Below are 22,080 nucleotides of genomic sequence, written 5' to 3' on the forward strand. Positions count from 1 at the left end.
AATTCCACCAATTAGTGTCAGATCGTGATAATATAGAATTGCAAGAACATATTAACAGTATGATTTTACATAAGTTTGCATCTGCCAGAAAAAATTAAAAGTGAGATTTTTAAAATCTGCATCAGGGACCTTATTCACAAGGCCTCCGTAACATTACCGCACCCGTAAACGTTGCGGAAACGTTGCAGAATGTTAAATTTGGTATTCACGAAACTACCGTAAATTCCGCACCCGTTAACGTTGCGGAAAAACTCCGTAAAACATGCGTCTATTTTACGGAAGGTCATGACTGTCCGTAAACCTTCTGGAAGTGGGGCACTTGTTTTGATAGTATTTTATTTATTTATTTATTTTTATTTTGTCAATCGCATTTTTGATGTGATATAAAAAAAACATACGGTAACGTTTAATATATTTGGACATATTTTAAAAACAGCCAGCTGCCTCATCTTTGAAACAATCCTTATCATTTAAATGACATATTAATGAACAATATAGAAAACATTGAGTTTTCAAATTTCACAAGTCTAGAGTTTCCTTCACAATAATATGGGATTTGTATGTCTTCATTTTCCAAAGTTTGCTAATTTAACGTCATTTATTACTGTTACGTTATTTGTGACGTCATTTTAATGCAATGGCGTTTCAGATAATGTTCCAGCCTTCAAATAACAGAGTATCCATTAGAAAAGATAGGGTATTTCGAGATCGGTCACATCCGTTAGATATCTACGATGACGCTGAATTGATTCGACTGTACCGAATGCCAAGACACTGCATACTCGATTTAATAGATATCCTATCAACTGACTTAGAGCCTCCAACGATGAGATCTCACAGCATCCCTGCATCACTACAGATATTTGCAGCGCTCCGCTACTATGCGACAGGCTCATTTCAACAGGTATATATATGAACAATACTGATCGTTATTTTTCTAGATACAATCGTCATGCATGTACTAATAACATTTTGCCAATAAACTAAAAAGAGTACCTTTATACAGGCATGTTAACGAAACTTTGCTAAGATAAGACTTAAGTGTGTTCCTAAGCTTCGACTTTGGGAAAAAAGTTAGGAACATCCAAATATCAATTTAGGCTTAAGTTAAGATATCCTAACCAACAAAAATCATTCGACTTATTTTTCACATCAATTCATACATATAGAATTTGAGAGACTTGTGCAGGATAAAACAGTAAACATTTTGCCAAAAAAAATAATATAGCTTATTCAACAATACTGATTTTTGAAAGATTATTTCTCAGTATGAAGCGTTAAAAATTAAGAATGATTACGCATAGCTAGATGTAGATTTACTATTTGACAAAGGACATTTGAAACATTTTTGGTCAATGCTAGAAAAAATCAAAGTACTGAAGTACTGACGGGAGTTGATTTTATCGATTATCATTTATTTTAAAATCAACATATCTTGCGTGGCAATTAGTTTTTAGTCTGTATTTAAATTACGCACTTTTTTAGCTCACCGAGACGAAGTCAAAGGGAGCTTATGCTATACCCTCGGCGTCGGCGTCTGGACCTGGTTAAAGTTTTTGTTGCAGGTCCTGTATCTAAGCTATTACTTGTCCTATATTCACCAAACTTGCATGGATGATGCATCTGGACCTACTTATGGACTTGAAAGACTTGGATGCTGAATCTGGGTCCTAAATTTCAGATGCTGGAGGAGGTTAAGGTTGTTGGACCAGGTTAAAGTTTTTGTTGCAGGTGCCCTTTGATAGCAATATCTTAGTTACTGCTGGTCCTTACTTCACCAAACTTGCATGGATGATGTGTCTTATGATACAGATGAACCAGACAGGCTTGAGTCCTGAATCTGAGCTATAGGTTTCGGATGCTGGAGGAGGTTAAGGTTTTTGGAGCAGGTTAAAGTTTTTGTTGCAGGTGCCCATTGATAGCAATATCTAAGTTACTACTGGTCCTAACTTCACCAAACTTGTATGGATGATGCATCTTATGATACTGATGCACCTGACAAGCTTAAATGCTGAGTCTGAGGCATAGGTTTCGGATGCTGGAAGAGGTTAAGGTTTTTAGAGCTGGTTAAAGTTTTTGCTGCAGGTGACCTCTGATGATTATATCTTAGTTAGTACTGGTCCTAACTTCACCAAACTTGTATGGATGATGCATCTTATGATACTGATGCACCTGACAAGCTTAAATGCTGAGTCTGAGCCATAGGTTTCGGATGCTGGAAGAGGTTAAGGTTTTTAGAGCTGGTTAAAGTTTTTGTTGTAGGTGCCTTCTGAAGATTATATCTTAGTTACTACTGGTCCTAACTTCACCAAACTTGTATGGATGATGTGTCTTATGATACTGATGCACCTGACAAGCTTGAATGCTGAATCTGAGCCAAGGTTTCGGATGCTGGAAGAGGTTAAGGTTTTTAGAGCTGGTTAAAGTTTTTGTTGCAGGTGCCCTCTGATGATTAAATTTTAGTTATTACTTGTCCTTACTTCACCAGACTTCCATGGCTGGTGCGTCTTATGATACTGATGCACCTGACAGGCTTGAATGCTGAATCTGAGCCATAGGTTTCGGATGCTGGAGGAGGTTAAGGTTTTAAGAGCTGGTTAAATAAAGTTTATGAAACAGGTGCCCTCTGATGATGATATCTTAGTTATTACTTGTCCTTACTTCACCAGACTTCCATGGATGGTGCGTCTTATGATACTGATGCACCTGACAGGCTTGAATGCTGAGTCTGAGCCATAGGTTTCGGATGCTGGATAAAGTTAAGTTTTTTGGAGCAGGTCACATGTTTAATAGATGATAGTACCCGGTAACATTTTAAACTCGCATAGTTGATTTCACTGTAATATGAATGAATTGCAGAGGTAGCTTCAGATGCAGAGCTTGATCTCCATTATCAAGGATGCTAAAAAATAAATCTTAGTTATTACAGGTCCTAACTTCACCAAACTTGAATGGATAGTGTGTCTTATGATACAGATGTACCTGACAGGCATGGATGCTGAATCTGAGCCATAAGTTGTGGATGCTGCAGGAAGTTAAGGTTTTAATTGCTAGTGCCCTCTGATGATGATATCTTAGTTATTACTGGTCCAAACTTCACCAAACTTGCATGGATGATGCGTCTTATGATACCAATGCACCTGATGGGCTTGAATGCTGAATCTGAGCCATAGGTTTCGGATGCTGGATGGAACAGTCACATGTTTTATTAAATAGATGATAGCTTGAATAGTTGATTTAACTTTATTATAAATTAAACGCAGAGGTTGCTTCAGATGCAGAGCCTGATCTCCATTATCAAGGATGCTAAAGAAATCTCCTACCTCACTCAAACCTGCTTGATAGATAGATGTGTTTGTTGATAAATGATATAACATGATTCCTATGATATAGTATTGTATGATATGAAACAATATTGTTTGATATGATACAATATGATATCATATGTTATATTATAAAAAAAATACAATAAGATATGATATTGTATCAATTTTTTTGACATTTTATGATATGATATTGTGATGTATAGTATTGTATATCATGATACAATATTGTATTATATTATATTGTATTTTTAATTTATTATTTTATCACATGATACAATTACATAAGATATTGCAAAATATTATATTGTATCCTATGATACCATATAGTGTATTCTATAATATTGTATCATACAATATTGTATAATATGATATTGGTTTCTGTAATATTGAATTATATCATATGAAATTGTATTATATGATATTGTAATATTATATAATATTGTATCATACAATATTGTATAATATCATATTGGTTTATAATATGATATATTATCACATCACATGAAATTGTATTGTATATTATATAATATCTTATCATATTGTATGATATGCTATTGGTTTATATGATATATTAACATATCACATGAAATTGTATTATATGATATTGTAATATATATTATTGTGTCATATGATACAATATGTATAATATAATAATGTATTTTATGATATTTTACTTTATCACTAATATTGTATCATTTGATAAGATACAATGTTGGAATCAAATTATATTGTATATAATATCATATTATGTATCAAATATGTTATAGTGTCATACAATACAATATCATACTATATTATACAATATAATATCATGTTTCAATGTTATGATGTATTATGTAATATGATATTGTAATATAATACTATATTGTATTATATTTTATGATATTGTATTATGTGATCAAACACAATAAGGTATAACACAATACAATGTCATATCATACGTTACAATATATCTCATTATTGTTTATTACGGTATTTAATTGTATTTTATGATATATATTATGAATATGACATGATGCAATATTTAATTTTATATCATTGTATTGATTAACATATGAACATATGATTATTATTAAAAAAATTATCAGATGATATTTTGTCAAAACAGAATCCAAGAATATCCAGGATCATAAAGTATGATTTTCATATAAAATGATAAAGGTGGTTTTATGAAGGTGATGTCTCATAAGGGTGATGCTCCGTCTCGATGAGCTTAGTAATCTATGATTACCTATGTTTATAATATGAATTTTAATTAGACTTTTCAGACAAGAATTTCGAGAAACCCCATATAAATCATGTTGTGTAATATTTAAAGATAGATTTTAAACTATGTATAAGTAATGGAAACAATTCTAAAAATTGCATGGATCCAAGCACTATTGATATTGAACTCCAGTCTCGTTCAACCAGACGCTCAGCTGTCTCCGTCAATCTCTTTAACAAGCAAGAGAGACTCTCTGTTTGTCGGAGATTTACAGAGAGAGCCAAGCGTTTGGTTGAACGAGACTATATTTAACTCTGGCGTAGGAATACATGAGACTACAAAAATATCTAAATTGTTCGTATTATATAAAATCTGATTATTTTCAAAGTGTTTATATAATAGATAAGTATCCTTGAAAAACAATGCTTCAGCATACATTACATCTCTAGAACTATGAATTAACTTAAGTTTCCGTAAGAAATAGAGGAAATCATACTCGGTAGATGTAGATGTACGAAAATGAATCAAAATATGGTTCAACATATGTATTAGGCACTGTGTCATATTATTGTATAGAGATTTAATTTCCGCGCTTGCGCGGGATACCATCCAGTATTCCTAAATCATGATCAAAGTTGACAACTCATGTAGGCACTGTCATTGTTTTTTGAAAGTAGGAGGTCAGACTTATCAAAAATCTTGAAAAACCGATAAAAACAATCAGTAAATCTTCATAATATGCTGGGAAAAGGACTTCTAATGTTATGAGAATATTGAATCTAGTTTGAGGTACTGTTCAGCTTTCCCAACTATTTCAAATTAATTCCTTTGTCTAGCTGTAACATAACAATAAAATAAAACTTTGATTGTGCTTTAACAGGTTATCGGAGATATCATTGGATTGAGTCAACCATCCGTATCAAGAATTATTCAGAAAACTTCAAACATTTTATCTAAACGCGCCAATGACTGCATCAAGTTCCCCACAACCCCCGCAGCCCAGTTAGCGGTCAAACAAGGCTTCTCCTCAGAGTTCAACATGCCAAACACCTTAGGATGCGTGGATGGGACGTTAATTGCAATAAAGCTGCCAACAGAGAGAGAAGATGCATACGTGTGCAGGAAGGGATACCATTCCATCAACGTCCAGGGTGTGTGGGACCACCGAAAAATACTTACCAACATTATTGTTCAATGGCCAGGCAGCACACACGATGCCTACATTTGGGGTAATAGCAGGCTGAGAGAATGGTTGGAAGGCCAAACTTACATTGGGCATCTGCTGGGGGATCAGGTGTACCCTTTAAAGCAATACCTGATGACACCGTTAAGGAATTCCCACACGCTTTCAATGCTGCCCATAAAAAGGCCCGACAGAGGATTGAGGACACATTTGGGTGGTGGAAGAGCAGATGGATGTGCATACACAGATACGGTAACCTTTTCAAACATTAAGTTGCAATGATGCAAATGTATATGAAATTTTATTATATAACTTTATTTCTATTACAGAGGGTTCCACTTAATCTGATTGCGGTTAATGTGATAATTCGGTTAATCTGATATAAAATCAAAACACCGATCCATTTGCTATATAAGCCTTTGTAATTTCTACTGATAATCTGATTGAAAAAAATGTCATTTTCGGTTAATCTGATACGATTTCTGTCGGCCGATCAAATATCAGTTAACGTTTTCACACCTCTTCCACCATGTACACTTCGTGTATAACCTCTCACTGTGTAAACAGCTTGGCACATGCCTAAAACTTGCAAATATGGGTGCTTCAGGGGATTAGTCACAGCTCAACGCACACAGATGGTCAGGTGGTCGATAGATGAAAGATACCGACATCGATAGTTCAGCCCACCCTCTAACACCTTTATATTCCTTTGTTTAATTAGTTGACACCCCTTTTGTGTACACAGTAACTCTTTACAGGGCATTAGTTTCACTTCAACACACACGGGTGTCTCACTTCTTCGTAAGATGAAAGCTACCGACATCGATAGTTGTTCCGGATGACCGCACACAGGACTGACCTTACCTGTGTACACATTTTACTGTTTTTTCATGTACCAATTGCCTGAGTTAATTTCATGCTAGGCTTGCACCATTAAGAATTATTTAAACATGTAATTTCTGAATCAAAAGTGCTTGGGAACATGTGACATCGAGGAAATTCTGATTACTCTCAATTTTACATCGGGGTAGAAAACTTAATGAATAAAATTCAAATAATTTGTTATCATGCATAATTAATTATTTAAGAGCATTCTATATACCAGAAAAAGAATTAAAATAAATTGTCCAGGTGAAAAGAGGGAATGTTCAGACAAATAGCCATTTCCTCTTACTACTTCCTGTCAAAATGGCCGCCACATTGAAACCATCGTAATGAACAGTGATGAAGGGAAACATTTTCTTTTGAGCATTTACAAACAAAATATGGGCTAAAATGCTATTTCATTGCTAATGCAAGGTAAATTATTTCATTTCAAACTATTGACAAACAGATTATATCTTTTTGTTGATAAATTATGTATTGAAACAAGTTGTATTTTATTCTTTACCAAAATTAAAGAGCACAAAAACGCTAAATTGGTTAATATAATAATCGGTTAATCTGATAATTTTTCTCTGACAAATTGACTATCAGATTAAGCGGAACCCTCTGTACTAAGTCGATCTTTACGTAACCCCCTCTCTCTCTCTCTCTCTCTCTCTCTCTCTCTCTCTCCTTATTCACATCCATAACAACTTTGTAGGCAGTCCATTGACTGTAGCACTTCCCACAGCCGTAGACGTGATTACCTCCACTGCAGGAGGAGCAGGGAGTCCCAGTTGAAGTTCTACAGGAGGGCGATGATATTGATGAAAGGGTGGACAACGTCGTGCAGGATCAAAGTGGGCAGCAAATTAGAGCCATGATCATCAGAGATAGGTTTTAGGTAAAACAATTCTAAGAAATATCTCTCATGTTGGCATGTATAACTGTATTCGTACTAGTTATTCTCTGTCTCTGTCTCTGTCTCTCTCTCTCTCTTGATTTGATATTTTTGTTATACCTTTTCATTTTAAAAATCCTTTACCCTTTCTTTTGTAGATTTTTTAAGAAAATTGAAAACGAGTGCAATGAAAACAGTGTTAGTTTAAATAACAACAATTACACAGTTATAATTGCGTGAAGATCTGTCGAAATGTATTTTATTTACAATGTACGTCTTTTATGCTTTTTTGTTCTAATAAATAATAACATTCAATTTCAAAAATGTGTGATCTTTTTCCATTAGACTCAAGAATGAAACTTAATATATTCAATACAAGTAACATCAGTGTAGCGTTAAAACAATTTGAAGAAGATATGACTTAATATTCTATGGAAAATATCCCTTAAATTTGCATAAATGCTCCGTGGAAGAGCTCATGGCCCATTTGTAGGGTATGGCGTTCCTCTGGTTGTTTGTATGCGGTCTGGCACCCCTTGTCCGCTCCTCCATCTTCAACCGCCGGCGCTCGATGTGTAACCTCTCCCGTTCTTTGCCAAGTCTGTCTTTCTCAACATCCAACCACTCTCTTGGAATTTTTATGAGTTCTCTTTGCAGCAACAGGCTATAGGAAAAAACTTTATTAGGCGTATTTGGTGGAATTATAATGTTATATTATACGAATAAATTAAATTCATCCTAAACTCATATTTAAGGAATCAGAAAAAGTTTTTAAAACATTAGCCTAGTGTCCGTTATTTTCTAGATAATAGAATATATAGCGGTTCTAATTCACCTCCCATGTTCCTCATTATGAAATGGGGGTCGTCTTTTTATTTTCTTTGTAACCGTTAGGGGATCTGACGATGTGCACTCAGTGAAACTTCCTCCCTTGGGTGTGTTTAATGTTACCCCTTGACTACCCTGTCCATCTTTTGAGGGACTCTCTCCAGAGATGGCTTTGCTGGGTGTGTGTAATGCTACCGTAACGCCTTGTCCATCCTGTGAAGAACTCTCTCCAGAGAAGGCTTTGCTGGGTGTCTGAATAGAATTTTTGATTGAAAAAGTAATGTTCGCACACCGCCAACAATGTTTCCACTGTCTTGTATCTGCGCCGGTAGTGACATGTTTGGATAACGTGAAAATGGCGTATCCATTGCAAAAACAATGAGTGTTGTGTCCTTTTTTCTATCGACAACGGGGTAAATACTAATTAATATATCGTAATAGTCATTCATATTTTTCTGAAGGTTTTGCAGTTGAAAAGAGGTGTGCGTTATTTTCGTTCATCGTTTATAAAAACGACTTATTTGTAGAAAAATCAATCGTTAACGTGTCATTTTAACGCTAAAACCAAGAACTATTTCTAGATTACGTAGATAATATAACACCTACTAAAAATCTGAAGCAGCCAAAATTAATTTAAAACATTGCATTAACCAAATAAAACCAAACCGATGTCTTTTTAATACATTGATATGATAAAAATAGCAATAACTTCATGCACCTGCTAAAGAAGTAGTACGGTTTGGATAAATAAATTATTCCGGTTTGGATGCTAAAATATAAATTGTGCAAATGGTACGGTTTGAATAATTTATAAAGTTATAGGATTTTTGATATTTTAGACATAAAGAGAGCACTTTACATTTTATCGGTGTGCAACCGAAGATACATCTTTTTAAAAAATAGTGGGTCATTCAAATTATACACAGCATGCAAAAGATGTATTTTAAGTCAGGTGAAAAGAACTTAATATACAAACGATGAATTTTTCTTTCCTGTCCGACATTTTCATAAACGTTATGAAACCAAAATACTTCCACATGTTCGAAGGGAACTAAAACTGGATGACTAAGTTTATTTCTTTAGACAAGCATGTTTTTTTCCTCTGATAAAATGGTATATTTAGTGTTAATTACAGTATAATTGATCAGAAATTGATTATTTAACGAATAAGGAATCATTCTTTGATCGAATATCATGAGTTGATTATTTTGGTCAGGGCGTGGTCAAACCCAATAAAGCTCGAAACAAAATTACACCTCACAATATCGAAAGAATGATTCCTTATTACTTAATATATTAATTTAATTCACAGCAATTGTACTTTTAAATATTTTAATAAGCAAACGTCATTTGAATTTATTGGACTGAATATGAACAAATTGATACTTAGTGTTATCAAATGAAAAAATATTGAAAAATGTAAATATAGTTATAAGAATACTTTCTTTAATTTTAAATTATAAAGAAAATATGAGTTGAAACATGGGGAACACAATAAAATGTAAAAAAAAAAATAAAAATAAAAAATGTTTTTCACCTTTAACCTGAAAAGCAATATATCATATACACACCTTAACAGACAACTATCTACTACATGTACTTTTATGGCAAGCGACTATATGATGTGTTTTTTAGTTATTCTGAAATGATATTTATAATCGTGAAGTAAGTTGAACGGAGAACGTGCTTGGTAATAATATTATGAAAGTGAGCCTCGTTTACATTCAATACCAAGCCTGTACATCGCTAGACAAAGAAAGTTCTACAATTATTTCACTCCCAGTGATTATACTGATTTATTACTACTTAGTAATGAATACCCGTTTTTTGCATATGTGATACAGATGACATCACAAAACTCGTATCGGCCTCCAGGGCTGATACAGGTTATCAGCCCTAGGGCTGATACGGATCCGTATCACACCCCTTGCGGAACTCCTCTGCCTTCTTTCGTTTCGACATTTGTGCATGTTTACAAACGGAAAATAAACATTTGCTGCAGTTGACATTTCAAAGTGCAGTTTAAAACTACAAATGATAGTAACTGTTTAGGAGCAGTTAACGAGGCCGGGTCTAATTTGTTCTGCCCTAGATTTTTGGATGAAATTTTTTACATGAATTTCTACTGATATATAATTATTATTTTAAGATTAAAAAATAAGACATTTACCACACCGTTTGTTTAGGGGGTCATCTCAAAGTTTGTTAATCTTTAACATAGGCCCCTATGGGATTTTGCATGAAATGTATCAATTTTGCATATTTTTTACATTTTTTTAAAACTTCTGCCCTAGGGATTTCTTTTTCTGTTCTACATATTAAAGTTATTGCTAAAAGGCATCAAATGGTCAAATGAAAAAAACCTTTTACCTCCTGGTTTGTTCCAGGGGTCTTCTCAAAGTTGATTTTTGTATGCCCAATTTCCCAGATTCGTCAGATAATGGCTATTTTTTATTTGACAAAGGCGGAAAAGGTGATATATATAGTATTATTAAAACATTAAGACATATTTAAGTAATAAAAAGATTTATAACATCACATATTAAGGGTCATTAATATAAAATACATGGTTACTGTCTTGAAATATATGAATAAAGCTATATTTACGCGGGTTATGAAAACGTGACAGAGGGCTAGGCTTGCTGAATCCTCTTCATGTTTTCGACCCGAGCCCAAATATACTTATACTTCGAGACATTTATGTTTATTCCACAGTATAACATTAATTTTACGCATCAAACGAGCTATTTTCAACAAACTTCGCTGAATATCTGCAGTTGAAACTATCACGCCATGGCGTCAACCAAGCATAAAGATGACGTCACAATCCAAATGAAACGCTGCGCGAAAGCGTGCGTACTCGTTCTGTACTCGGCCTCGTTAATTTGAAAACCTGCATGGGGAAATTCTGGTTCTGTAGCTACATGTTTAGTAAAACAATAATAAGATCTCATATTTTTATTTAATAGATGTACACAATACTTTCAAATGATATTAAAATCATTTTGTTTAAGTTGCTTTTTTTTTTTTAACTCTTATTACTAAGTATGTAATAAATATAATAATAGATACCCTTTTTCCATATCACAGCCTGTATCAGCCCTCGAGCTGATACTGGCTGTGATATGGAAAAGGGTATGTATTATTCTCTATATAATACAAAGTACCATAGATGTCTGCCAAGTCATATATTTACTCTGTTGTTAGAAATAGTTGGTCCAAAAAATTAAGTGATGACGAGACCTAAGTAAACATCGCCATTTTATATGTACATTATTTTATTCAATCATAATTCTCACCAGAAAATCAAAACAATAAATATGTATCTATGTATATCAAGAGGTTTTGGTGACTCATGCGGGAAATGAAGGTGGTGTTACTGCAGAAAAAGTACAAAACCCGCGTTAGTATTTAAAATGAAAGTATAATGATAAAAATTTCATAGTTAAAAATTTGCCAAAGCAAAGTTGTTAGGCTGTTGCAAAACTAAAAAAGTTGTTTGGGAACGTTTCAATTTTTAATTTAGAAAAATAGACAAGTATAATGTTGGATAAGTTAAATATTCTGTATCAAAAGAGAATTTTTTTTTCATTTTCATGAAACCCATATCAGGATATCAATAATTAAAAAAATCCACGTTATCACGGTTTGTTCTGTGCAGTGTATCGATATATTATATCGTTTCAATTTTAAAAGAAAAAAAAATATTTGTATCATTAGATGATTTTACAGACTTTAAACTTTTTAAAGTTGGTATAATTCTGTATTTGACTGATCTCTATTGATTTTTTGACGTTTTCACGTTTAAAGCCGATAAGGATATAGAAGCATAACAATTGAAACTGTCTTAAACACATGTTTTTGTGTCGGTAAAGATTTTGGTAAGGCTGAATCTTTCGAAATTAATATTGATGGAATGATTATACAATAGATTTAACATATCTGTAAAGCACTCTGTATGCAATTTTTATAAGCCAATTGCAAGTTATTTGAAGCGTGTGTAAAATTCAAATTCAAATTACGGTATATTAAGTTTTGTTGGCTTACATGCACAAGTCTTTAACATGTATATATGTTTATTTTTTTAAACAATGTGACTTCATATGTCTATCACATGACGATATCCATTATATTGAAAGCATGCTTTTCAGTGAGGGCATGTATATCGCATAGTAGCGATGCTATATCCCCTTCACGAGGGGATAATTAAAGGAACTGTTTACACTCACAATTTAATTACATCCAAACCGTATCAGATGCGTATCCAAACCGTTCCCATTTCGAAAAACAAGGTCATCCAAACCTGTTCCGTTGTTCACAATTAATCAACATGAACTGCTTATTTACATAATTTTAACATAAAATTCGTAGAACTTTAAAGATTTTATACATTCTTAAATAGATCTGACGATCTTTTTCATGTAAAAGTAGACAATGTAAGCCTTAAATAACACGAAAACTTATCAAGAAGCAAACAGAACGACCATTTTCACTCTATCCAAACACGTCACTACCGATGCGGATACACAACAGTGGTTTCAGGGTCACAAAACTGGCAAAAATTAAACGTGACTTTTTCCCTGTACAGGTGAATCTTGATAATTCAAACCTCATGGGACCATGATTAAACTTTGAGAGATCTAGAGTTCGAGCCATCTTGTGTCACCTTTGTATAATATTTTATAGAGTACCTCATAACAATTCTGTATAATTATACAGTACCCCTAATAAGACATACAATGGCAATAAACAAATAAATATAAAATACTCAAACGTGTTTCATAATAAACTGCATGATTCAAATATTCGATAATATGAAAACTTTAAAAGTACATGTAGCCTAGTAGCAAATACAGGAATCATTTACGACATTAATTTTTTTTTAAGGAACACTATAAAGACCCGATGTGTTCATTTACACTCTAAGCAACTATAATCTGCAAAACTGTTTAAGCTTTTACATGTGAGAGTTGAGAAAGTGACCAGATTCTAGCCGAGAATAAGTTTCATTATCTCACAGCATCCCAAGAGGCATGGAATTATAAGTAACACAAACGAGGTAATTGAACGCTGTTAACTTACAAGGGGAATCATTGTGTCAACATAGGAGCTGAATCCGAAGATTCGCTCCTCTCCCATTACTGACACAATGTCCTCTTCCATTGTGCTAAGCAGCATAATATCTAACTTCCCACTCCCCGTCTTACACCGCTCTTTGTGTACGGCAGATGCCCTCTTCTTGGTCCCCCTCTTCACATCGTCCCATTTCTTTTTTAATTCGTCAACCGTTCTTGTCGAGAAAGATACGGTGTTGACGGCCTCCATCACTTCGAACCACGCTTGCTTCTTCTTCGAGTTATTGATCACATCGCTGAATTTTGAATTTATGATGTCCGATCTTTCCTTAACTCCCTGAACAAGCAGTTCAATTTCTTTCTCGCTGAATTGCGGCTTTTTATCCTCCATGATCGCAGCGTTGTCGTTTTAGTGACGTCATTTTTACGTCATGACGTCACAATTTGAACCCTCATGCAAAATACTGAGGTTTTATTTAAAAAATCATTACTTTATATTTTATGATATTTATACTTTTGTTAAACTTTTAATCATAGTATGTTAAACTCGAGTTTAAAAAAATAGGAGTTTGAATCTGTTAATTATAATATAACAACAACAAAGTATTCAATATGACATAAAATATTGACAATATGTTTTCATATTCTGTAATGAATCCCCCCCCCCCCCCCCCCCCCCCCCCCCGTTTATTATCAAGTAAAACAAATCTTGTAATCATTTATAAAACTTTGACAAAATATTACATAAATTTGCCATATAATTTATGCAAAAAAGCACTAACCATTTAATATTTCTAGTATCAATACCTTCACTACTTTATTTCTCATGGGTCATACACGCACACGTGAATGTTTTAATGAATAACCCAACATACTTAGCAATTAAGATTAAAAAAAAAAATACTAGAAGGCTTTTCACAATTCTTCAATGCAGGTGCCCGTCGAGTGCGCAAAACTTCCGCAAAATTTCCATAATTTCGCTTTGTTTGCGGGAGCTTTGTGAATAAGCCGTAATTTTTCCGTAAAGTTTCCGCAAGCCTCCCGTAAACTCAGCGCGACTGCGGAATTTACGGAGGCTTTGTGAATAAGGTCCCAGGTGTTTCTCCCAAATTTAGGGGATATTTATTCATTTTTTGTGTTTAATTCTAAAACATAAGGAAGGTGGGGAGGGGAAACTGTGATGCAAGTTAAATCTACTTGTATCACATGACAAATATATCTACCATATACTTTAGGAATGTACGTACTGTACGTAGAATCATCATTGTTTGTGGGGGACCAATGCTTGTGACTTTCATGGGTGACCCTTGCCCACAAATTTACGTCCCTATGAATGTATATATACATTATGCAAGCATTTGTTTAATATTTATCAAAATTATCCTGAACTTTCTACCAATGAAATTACATCCCCACGAACCAGGAAACGTTGACCCCCATGAATAAATATGATTCGACGGAAGATAAACTTTTTTGAAATTTAACATGCTTTTTCAATTACATATATTTTGGTTTTTTTTTTTACATAAATTATTCAAATCATATTTGCACACCCAGAATGATGTATTGTTTTTATGAATTAAATGACTGTATGATATTCCATAAGAAAAGAATGATTTGAAATTACATCTTGTTGAAATCATTTGGTTGTAGAAGATTTGAAGAATGAAGTGAAAGAGAGAGATCAAGCCCTGGAAAGCGTTCAGAAGAAAACCATGTCTCTTCAGCAGATGGTACAGCAACACCAGCAAGCCATACAGCAGAAGAATCAAGCCTTACAGCAGAAGGATCAAGCCTTACAGCAGAAGGACAGAATGTTGGACTATAAGGACAGACTGCTGCTGCAGATGAGAGAGAGGATTAGAGAGCTGGAGCAGGGTGAGCTACAGAAACGTACGTGTGAGATGGAGAGGGAGAACCAATATCTGTACCAGCGCTTGATGTGTAAGATCTGTAGGGTGAAGGAGGTCCAGGTGTTACTCTCTCCCTGTAACCACCTGGTCTGCTGTCAGAACTGTGTGCCAAGTCTTCCCCAAGAAAGGTGCCCAATTTGTGCAGGAATAATTCAGGATACAATCGAGATGTTCTTTGCTTGAGTCATATCTTATTTTTTGAATAGCATTACATATGTCAGAGAGTGTTGGCAGCAGCTATCTGTCATTACCCTTGACTCATTTTTGAATACTGTCCATAATATGATTGGACTTTTTGTAGGAGATTTAACGTATATTCAGGCAACTCTCAGTGTTGATTGCATATTTAAATTATGCAGAATTTGATGTATAATCATTATAATGTTCATATTATAGTTTCTCAATGGCAGTTACTTGAACAGATATTATTAACATACAAGAAATCACCCCTCAATAGGTCAACATGGTCAAATGAGAACCAGAGACTGGCATCTTAGAGCTTAGAGGAGCTCACTTTTGGTCTGTCTCACCTTTCCTGTGTGTATATTCCATCCATTTCACCCCTGCGAATGTTATTGTGATTTAAATTTTAGACCACGTGGCTTTATTTGACCCTTTCAGTTTCGCAGTAAAAATCGTGCCTCGTGTTTATAGTCTTTTCATAGAATCTAGGTACTTGTAGTCAAAATAAAATCTAGAGGTTTATTGATTTTAAACTTTGTCTTAATTAATTGGTGGATAAAATGTATTCTATAAATAAATGTGACAATACAAAAAATAGTTTTTTTTCTGCTGTTGCAACAATTAACATGCTTAGTAGAGATCCCTCTAAGGATTAATTTTCAATCCGCGCCTAACCTAGTAACAACATCAATATTAAAACAGATTATACTATTTTATGCAGAATGTTCCTAGAAAATGGCTCGATATACTAAGTTTTTTATGCAAAACAGACACCCATTTTTTAAAAAAAAAACATTGTATTGCACGCCACAAGCATTAAACATGGCTATGATTTTATTAAGCAACCCAATGTTTATATTTTCAACCACTCTACACGTGGTTGAACACGAATGATAACTCTGTTCTGAATATCATCGTTTCATTTAAATAACCTCTAGATGGTGAAATATGACATACATCTGAAATGATTTTCATGTTTTAACATAACTCAAAGTAGAATATGATATGAAAAACGACCAGTATTTACATATTCTGAGAATATTATCTGAACACTTATACTTCCGCTCGAAATTTCACAGGAACTAAACAAATCTCGGTGAAGTCTCGTGAACTTTCATTCGAGCACCTCTGGATTTATTACATACTTAGCAAAGATAAAGAAAACATTCCGAACACATTCGCAGGGGTGCATTTAAGTAATACTGAAATCAAAAGTGAGTTTGTCTCAGTTTTATTGCCAGGGGCCAGCTTTTTGATCTGCACAGACTGAGCCAAAGATATACATGTATAGACTTCAGTGCTCCACACATATATTTGCATATATATGCATGAACATGTACATGTAATATGATAATTGTTCTATTTATACATTTGATGTATGAAGATTCAGTGACTAGAGTACAATTTTTGTAAAAATGTTTTAAATCTGTTGAGCATTTTTTGGATAATAAATTTTTTGGTGTTTATACATGTATATCCACCTTTCCTTTTTAAAATTAACTCTTGTGGGCAGCATGTGCAATAAAATATTTTTAATTGGTTTTACAGAAAATTTTAAAGTACATTTTATCCCATTTGTGTAATATTTTAATAACACATGTTTTATACAATCATAGCACATTGATGTTGGAGGGTGCATAGTTTATTGTACTGAGAATGAAGTCCAGTGTTGTACCGGTTATCAATACATGTATTATCAATAATATAGTCAGTGCAATATAATCTTGCATTGGCACATATCAACAAGCTACATACAATGAGTTTTATTGTATAACTATTGGTTTTTTTTCGACTTATATAAATCTATTGTGTTTTATCTTTTTCATTGAAATCCAACAAAAAGCCAACATAACTCAAAAACTTGATTAATTATATATCCTTTTTACAGCATTTCGTACTGAGAAATTATAGAATTAAGACTACAGTAGTATAAAATTCTTTAATTGCTTCAAATATTACAAAAAAAAAAGTTGTAGTAGAGAGAAAAATTTCCATGTTATCAGCCGTATATACATGCATGTATAGATGACTGATAACATGGAAATTTTTCTCTCTACTACAACTTTTTTTTTTGTAATATTTGAAGCAATTAAAGAATTTTATTTGATGTGTTTATTTGTTTAACGAATTAAATTATTACATAAACAAGATTTGTTGGAGAGAGAGAGAGATTTTGTGTTCATTCCAAGATGTGTTAGTACATGTGGTGACTGTGAATATATAATGTTATTTTTTATGTATAAAAAATTTTGTTTATACATATAAAACAATAATTTTCATGTGTATATTTTCATTCTTCATGTAATGTGTGGTCTACATGTATTTAGGTTTAAACAGTCATTTGCTGGATATTATTTTATAGTCAACATGTAGGATTTGTTTTATACTTTATATGCAAACAAGCTTGGTCACCCTGTAGTAGTTATTTTTAGACCAGGCAGTGGGTCCCTAATTATTGCAGATACCTAAATTCCATGTCCAAATTAGGTAATGCATTGCATAATGGGCAGCTACATCTCTGGTGGTCAGCCACCACGTGATTCTCTTATCTTAGCAGTATTAAGTTTCAGTAACTACTTGTAGCATCATTCCTTTGTCCGGACTCTAGCTAAGCAGACGCATTGTGTTTTTAATTATCCCACCCACCATCCCCATGCTTCACCTTTTGTATGCTTTAGATGAGACATTTGTATTTTAATTTGTTCTCAATGCAGTCGTTGGGGCTCTCACAATTAATTGTAAAAAATTTTTAAAAAAAAAATTTTTCTTTTCTTTTTTTTAAACTGGCCTGGGCCTGGTTACCCCCAATTCAGATAAATTTCTATGCATTATGTAATTAGTTATATCTACCCGCTGGTGTCAACCCGGGTCCCTGCATTTAAACCTGATGGTGTCAACCCAGGTTCCATCCCTTAAATCCCGATGGTGTCAACCCGGGAACCATTCCTTAAATCCCGATGGTGTCAACCCGGGAAATACTCTTTAAATCCCGATGGTGTCAACCCGGGAACTATTATTTACCCGACGGTGTCAACCCGGGTTTCTTAAGTTACAGCTAATAATTTCCTGATGGTGTCAACCCAGGAGTTTTTCAGTTTTATATGTGAGTAGCCCCCGAGAAGGCCAAATATGTTGTATTTTGTGTGATTTTTTAATCTATGCTTTGTCAGTAGATTTATTTGTTGTGCTTTTGTTGGTGTTTAATAATTGTAAAGTATTTTCATGTGTAGGTTTAATAAATTGTTCAACATACTTTGATTTGCTCTTGATATATGTATAAATCACATGTAAATTACATTGTATGTCTTTGTGGTTGTGTTTAATACAGTAAATGTATTAAGAATTTTTTTCTTTGTGTGTCCCAAATTCCAAGAAATATCTAATGCAAAATCATATGTTCTTAATAAGGAAGCAATTTTAACCAAAGACCACTTGTACAGTTTACTGACTTGGTTACCCGGTATGTATCCTAAATATGAGTTAAAGGCTTTGTAATTCCCAAATAGTGCATTGTATTGAAAAGCATAGTAAATATTTTTTTAGGAAAATGTTGCATACCATTATTATATATGTTACAGCTTTATTTATACTTACTACATTGCCAATTTTGTAACTTGGAGGACACTGCACTTAAGTATTTAATGCGCAGTCTCTGATCTGGTCATTACTTACAAAAAAAATCTTAAGGCAGAGGAAAATAGTTTTTATTTTACTTTTTACAGATATAAAATGTTATTAAAAGTCTCAGTTATGGGCCATTTCTATGCCACAATACAATTTTTTTTAGAAAGTAATCATATTTCTTGAAATATTTCTATGCATGTGTTCATGAGAACTACCATGTCATATGATATTGTTAATTGTTAAAGGTGAAGTGCATATATATGGTAGTGTTTTCATATTATTCTGAAATTGTTACAAATAGTATCTTGCCAGTAAACAGCTGTAAACCAATTGCCTGTAACCTTTACAAGTTTGTTTTTCAAGTACTAAGTGTATTTGGATAGCCATGTCTTGTGCTGTAGTGTCGATTTTATTTTAATTATTTTACGTACCACACATATGTGCACTGTGTATGTTCTGTGAAACAGGGAATTTTAATATTGTTTAAGAGTTATCCAAACACATGACTTATTTTTAATAGTTTTATGAACTTTAGAAGATTAAACTGCAATCTAATTTATTGATCTGTACATCAAAACCCATGTCATTTTTGTATTTTTAATTGTATATATTTTAAGATACATGATTCTATTTTGTCAATTTCTCCACTGTCTTCCTCTATTCTACTCTGAATTCATAAAGTTCTCTCAGAGGCCGTTGTATATTATATTGATATGAATTTTTAGCATATCCAGTATAATATTAATTTGTACAGTGCATACATTTGTATATATCATTTACAATAAATTGTACCAATGTATAAGTCGTGTTGTTTTGATAATGACGAAAACCTGTTGTTGTGCTTAAACAGAATAAAAAACAATGTTTTTGAAGGGACACATTCAAGATAATATACACGTACATTTGTATTCTGTATAGCAATGTTATAGTTCCATTAATTCTAAGGCATATATTGATCTTTTAATTTTTCTCTAACCATTTTCTCAATCCTTCCTATACAACGAGCAGATACATCAATGTCCATTAGATTTGTTAACATTTTAGTACATTTTTTACTCTCAAGAACCACTAGGCATTTTTACCTATACTTGACACAATTTAGGTATTCTTGCGTAAAATTGCGCTATAAAAGTTGACCAAAGTGTAAAGGGGCATAATCCTTTTATGAATGTAAGATGAAATTCCTAAATAGTTGCCGTGGAAAGAGAAAAGTAGGGGGTCAATTCCACTGATTATAGAATTAAGGTACTTTGCATTGAAAGCCAAAATTTATGTACTGTTACACTCTAGCTGGATTCACGTCCCCATTACAAAAATTTAATAGCTCGATTTTCAGTGGCAACATATGAAGTAAGGAGTCGGCCCATTGATAAATAAATTTAAGGCACTGCATGGCGCTTCAGTTACAATTTATTTGTTTCTTTTAAAACATATAAAACATATAAAACGTTGCATGAGATACAGCATTGTACAATGGTACAGATATAATTCTAAAAATAATAACAAGAGGCCTGTCTCTTTGTACACTCCGATATCTAGGGTACTGTATTTCAAATTAAGAGAGGGAATGTCATAAATCATCAAGCTTGGCTATTGAAACTTGAAAAAAAAATTCCCCCATTTTTCTATTCTAAATTGACCATCTTAATTGTACTAATCGTATTTTTTTGGATATGAATAATTTAAAGTCACCTTTATTAATGATTTCAGAAGTTTCCATGGAAACGGCTTATAATACCAAAATGAACTCATTTTCTATGATTTTCATGTATATTTTATTGGCATTTTCTACTGTTAAACACATTTCAATTTATAAGTAGATTAATGTTACATAAACAAAGTTTCTAAACTAACATACTTTAGAAAAAATAGTTTTGGTTATTGGGTTGCTATGGTAACCAATATTTGAGACATTTTTGAAAATTACCAAATTCTAAAATAGCCCTCTAACATAAAATTGAATATTTCAACTCTGCAACAAAATAGGCAAATAATGTATATGTATGTTGCATACAAATGACCAAGAGCATCTTTATCAAAATCATAAATAAAATAGAGAAGCCTTTTTATAAAAATATCTGGAAAATTATGTTAAAAAATCACATTTTTGCTTAATTTTCATTTTTTCAAATTTTGAATGAAAGAGCTAAATTCATTTGCAGAATGAGCTATTTAGAGGATTAGTCATAATAGAAAGAAAATAATATGCATTAAAAAAGACAATATAGCTGAAAAAGTCCTTAGCAACCAGTTTTACACCATAGCAACCCCCCCCCCTTTCAATAAAAATGCAAAAAATTGTTTTTTGTTGCATTCAAACTTTTTACAACAAAAAGAAACATGAAAAATGATTTAATTGAAAAATAATTTCTCCCTAGCAACCATCTATACAGTTGTATGCCTTAGCAACCAAATCAGTTCCTTAACAACTATATTAAGAGCATGTCTACGAGAAAACCATGCAAATATGGAAAAAAGCTGCGGCAGCAAGTCTCAAGAATGAACAGAATGTTATCATAGGTTTAAAGGATACCCATCTAGAGTCAGATATATGATGTTTGTTTTTGCACTGGATGTTTCTATTTATAGTAACGGCCAGTATTGCATTCTGGTTAATTATCCTCTAAAATCTAGAAAAGTTAAGAGAAAAATTGTCAAATTCAGTAATTAATTACAAAATGTATAAACAATGTTTGAAAAAAAATAAGACTATATTCTTAAAGAGGAAGTTCAAACCTTTAATCGTTGCATATTTTTTTTCATATATCTATTTACACCATGAAGTCCCAAGGGTGTAAATGTTGGCAGGATGCCAAGAAATGATAATTATACATTTTTGTCAATTTTTCAGAAAGAATTTCTCAGAAAATGGCACATTATTTTTTGAAATTTTGTGTTAATAAGAAACTGTTTGATGTAATGTTACAAATATATAAAATCCATCTTTGGACTCTCAAGGACTAAAAAGTAATAAAT

General features: G+C 33.0%; 1 protein-coding gene and 2 pseudogenes across 1 annotated transcript in view; 2 read left to right on the forward strand and 1 right to left on the reverse strand.

Annotated features, from left to right (window-relative positions):
* The window catches only part of LOC128166025 (uncharacterized), a 51,842-nt gene extending 36,362 nt beyond the window's left edge, over positions 1 to 15,480 (forward strand). Inside the window, exon 3 of the mRNA XM_052830940.1 lies at positions 15,038 to 15,480. Coding sequence (XP_052686900.1) covers positions 15,038 to 15,480 — 443 coding nt within the window. The remainder of the gene's footprint in view (positions 1 to 15,037) is intronic.
* Positions 5,852 to 7,484, forward strand: LOC128167897 (uncharacterized; annotated as a pseudogene).
* LOC128167896 (myb/SANT-like DNA-binding domain-containing protein 4) lies at positions 7,927 to 13,806 on the reverse strand (annotated as a pseudogene).
* Positions 15,481 to 22,080: the final 6,600 nt, after the last annotated feature.

Source organism: Crassostrea angulata, chromosome 10, assembly GCF_025612915.1.
Source record: "Crassostrea angulata isolate pt1a10 chromosome 10, ASM2561291v2, whole genome shotgun sequence".
NCBI classification, from domain to species: Eukaryota; Metazoa; Mollusca; class Bivalvia; order Ostreida; family Ostreidae; genus Magallana; species Magallana angulata.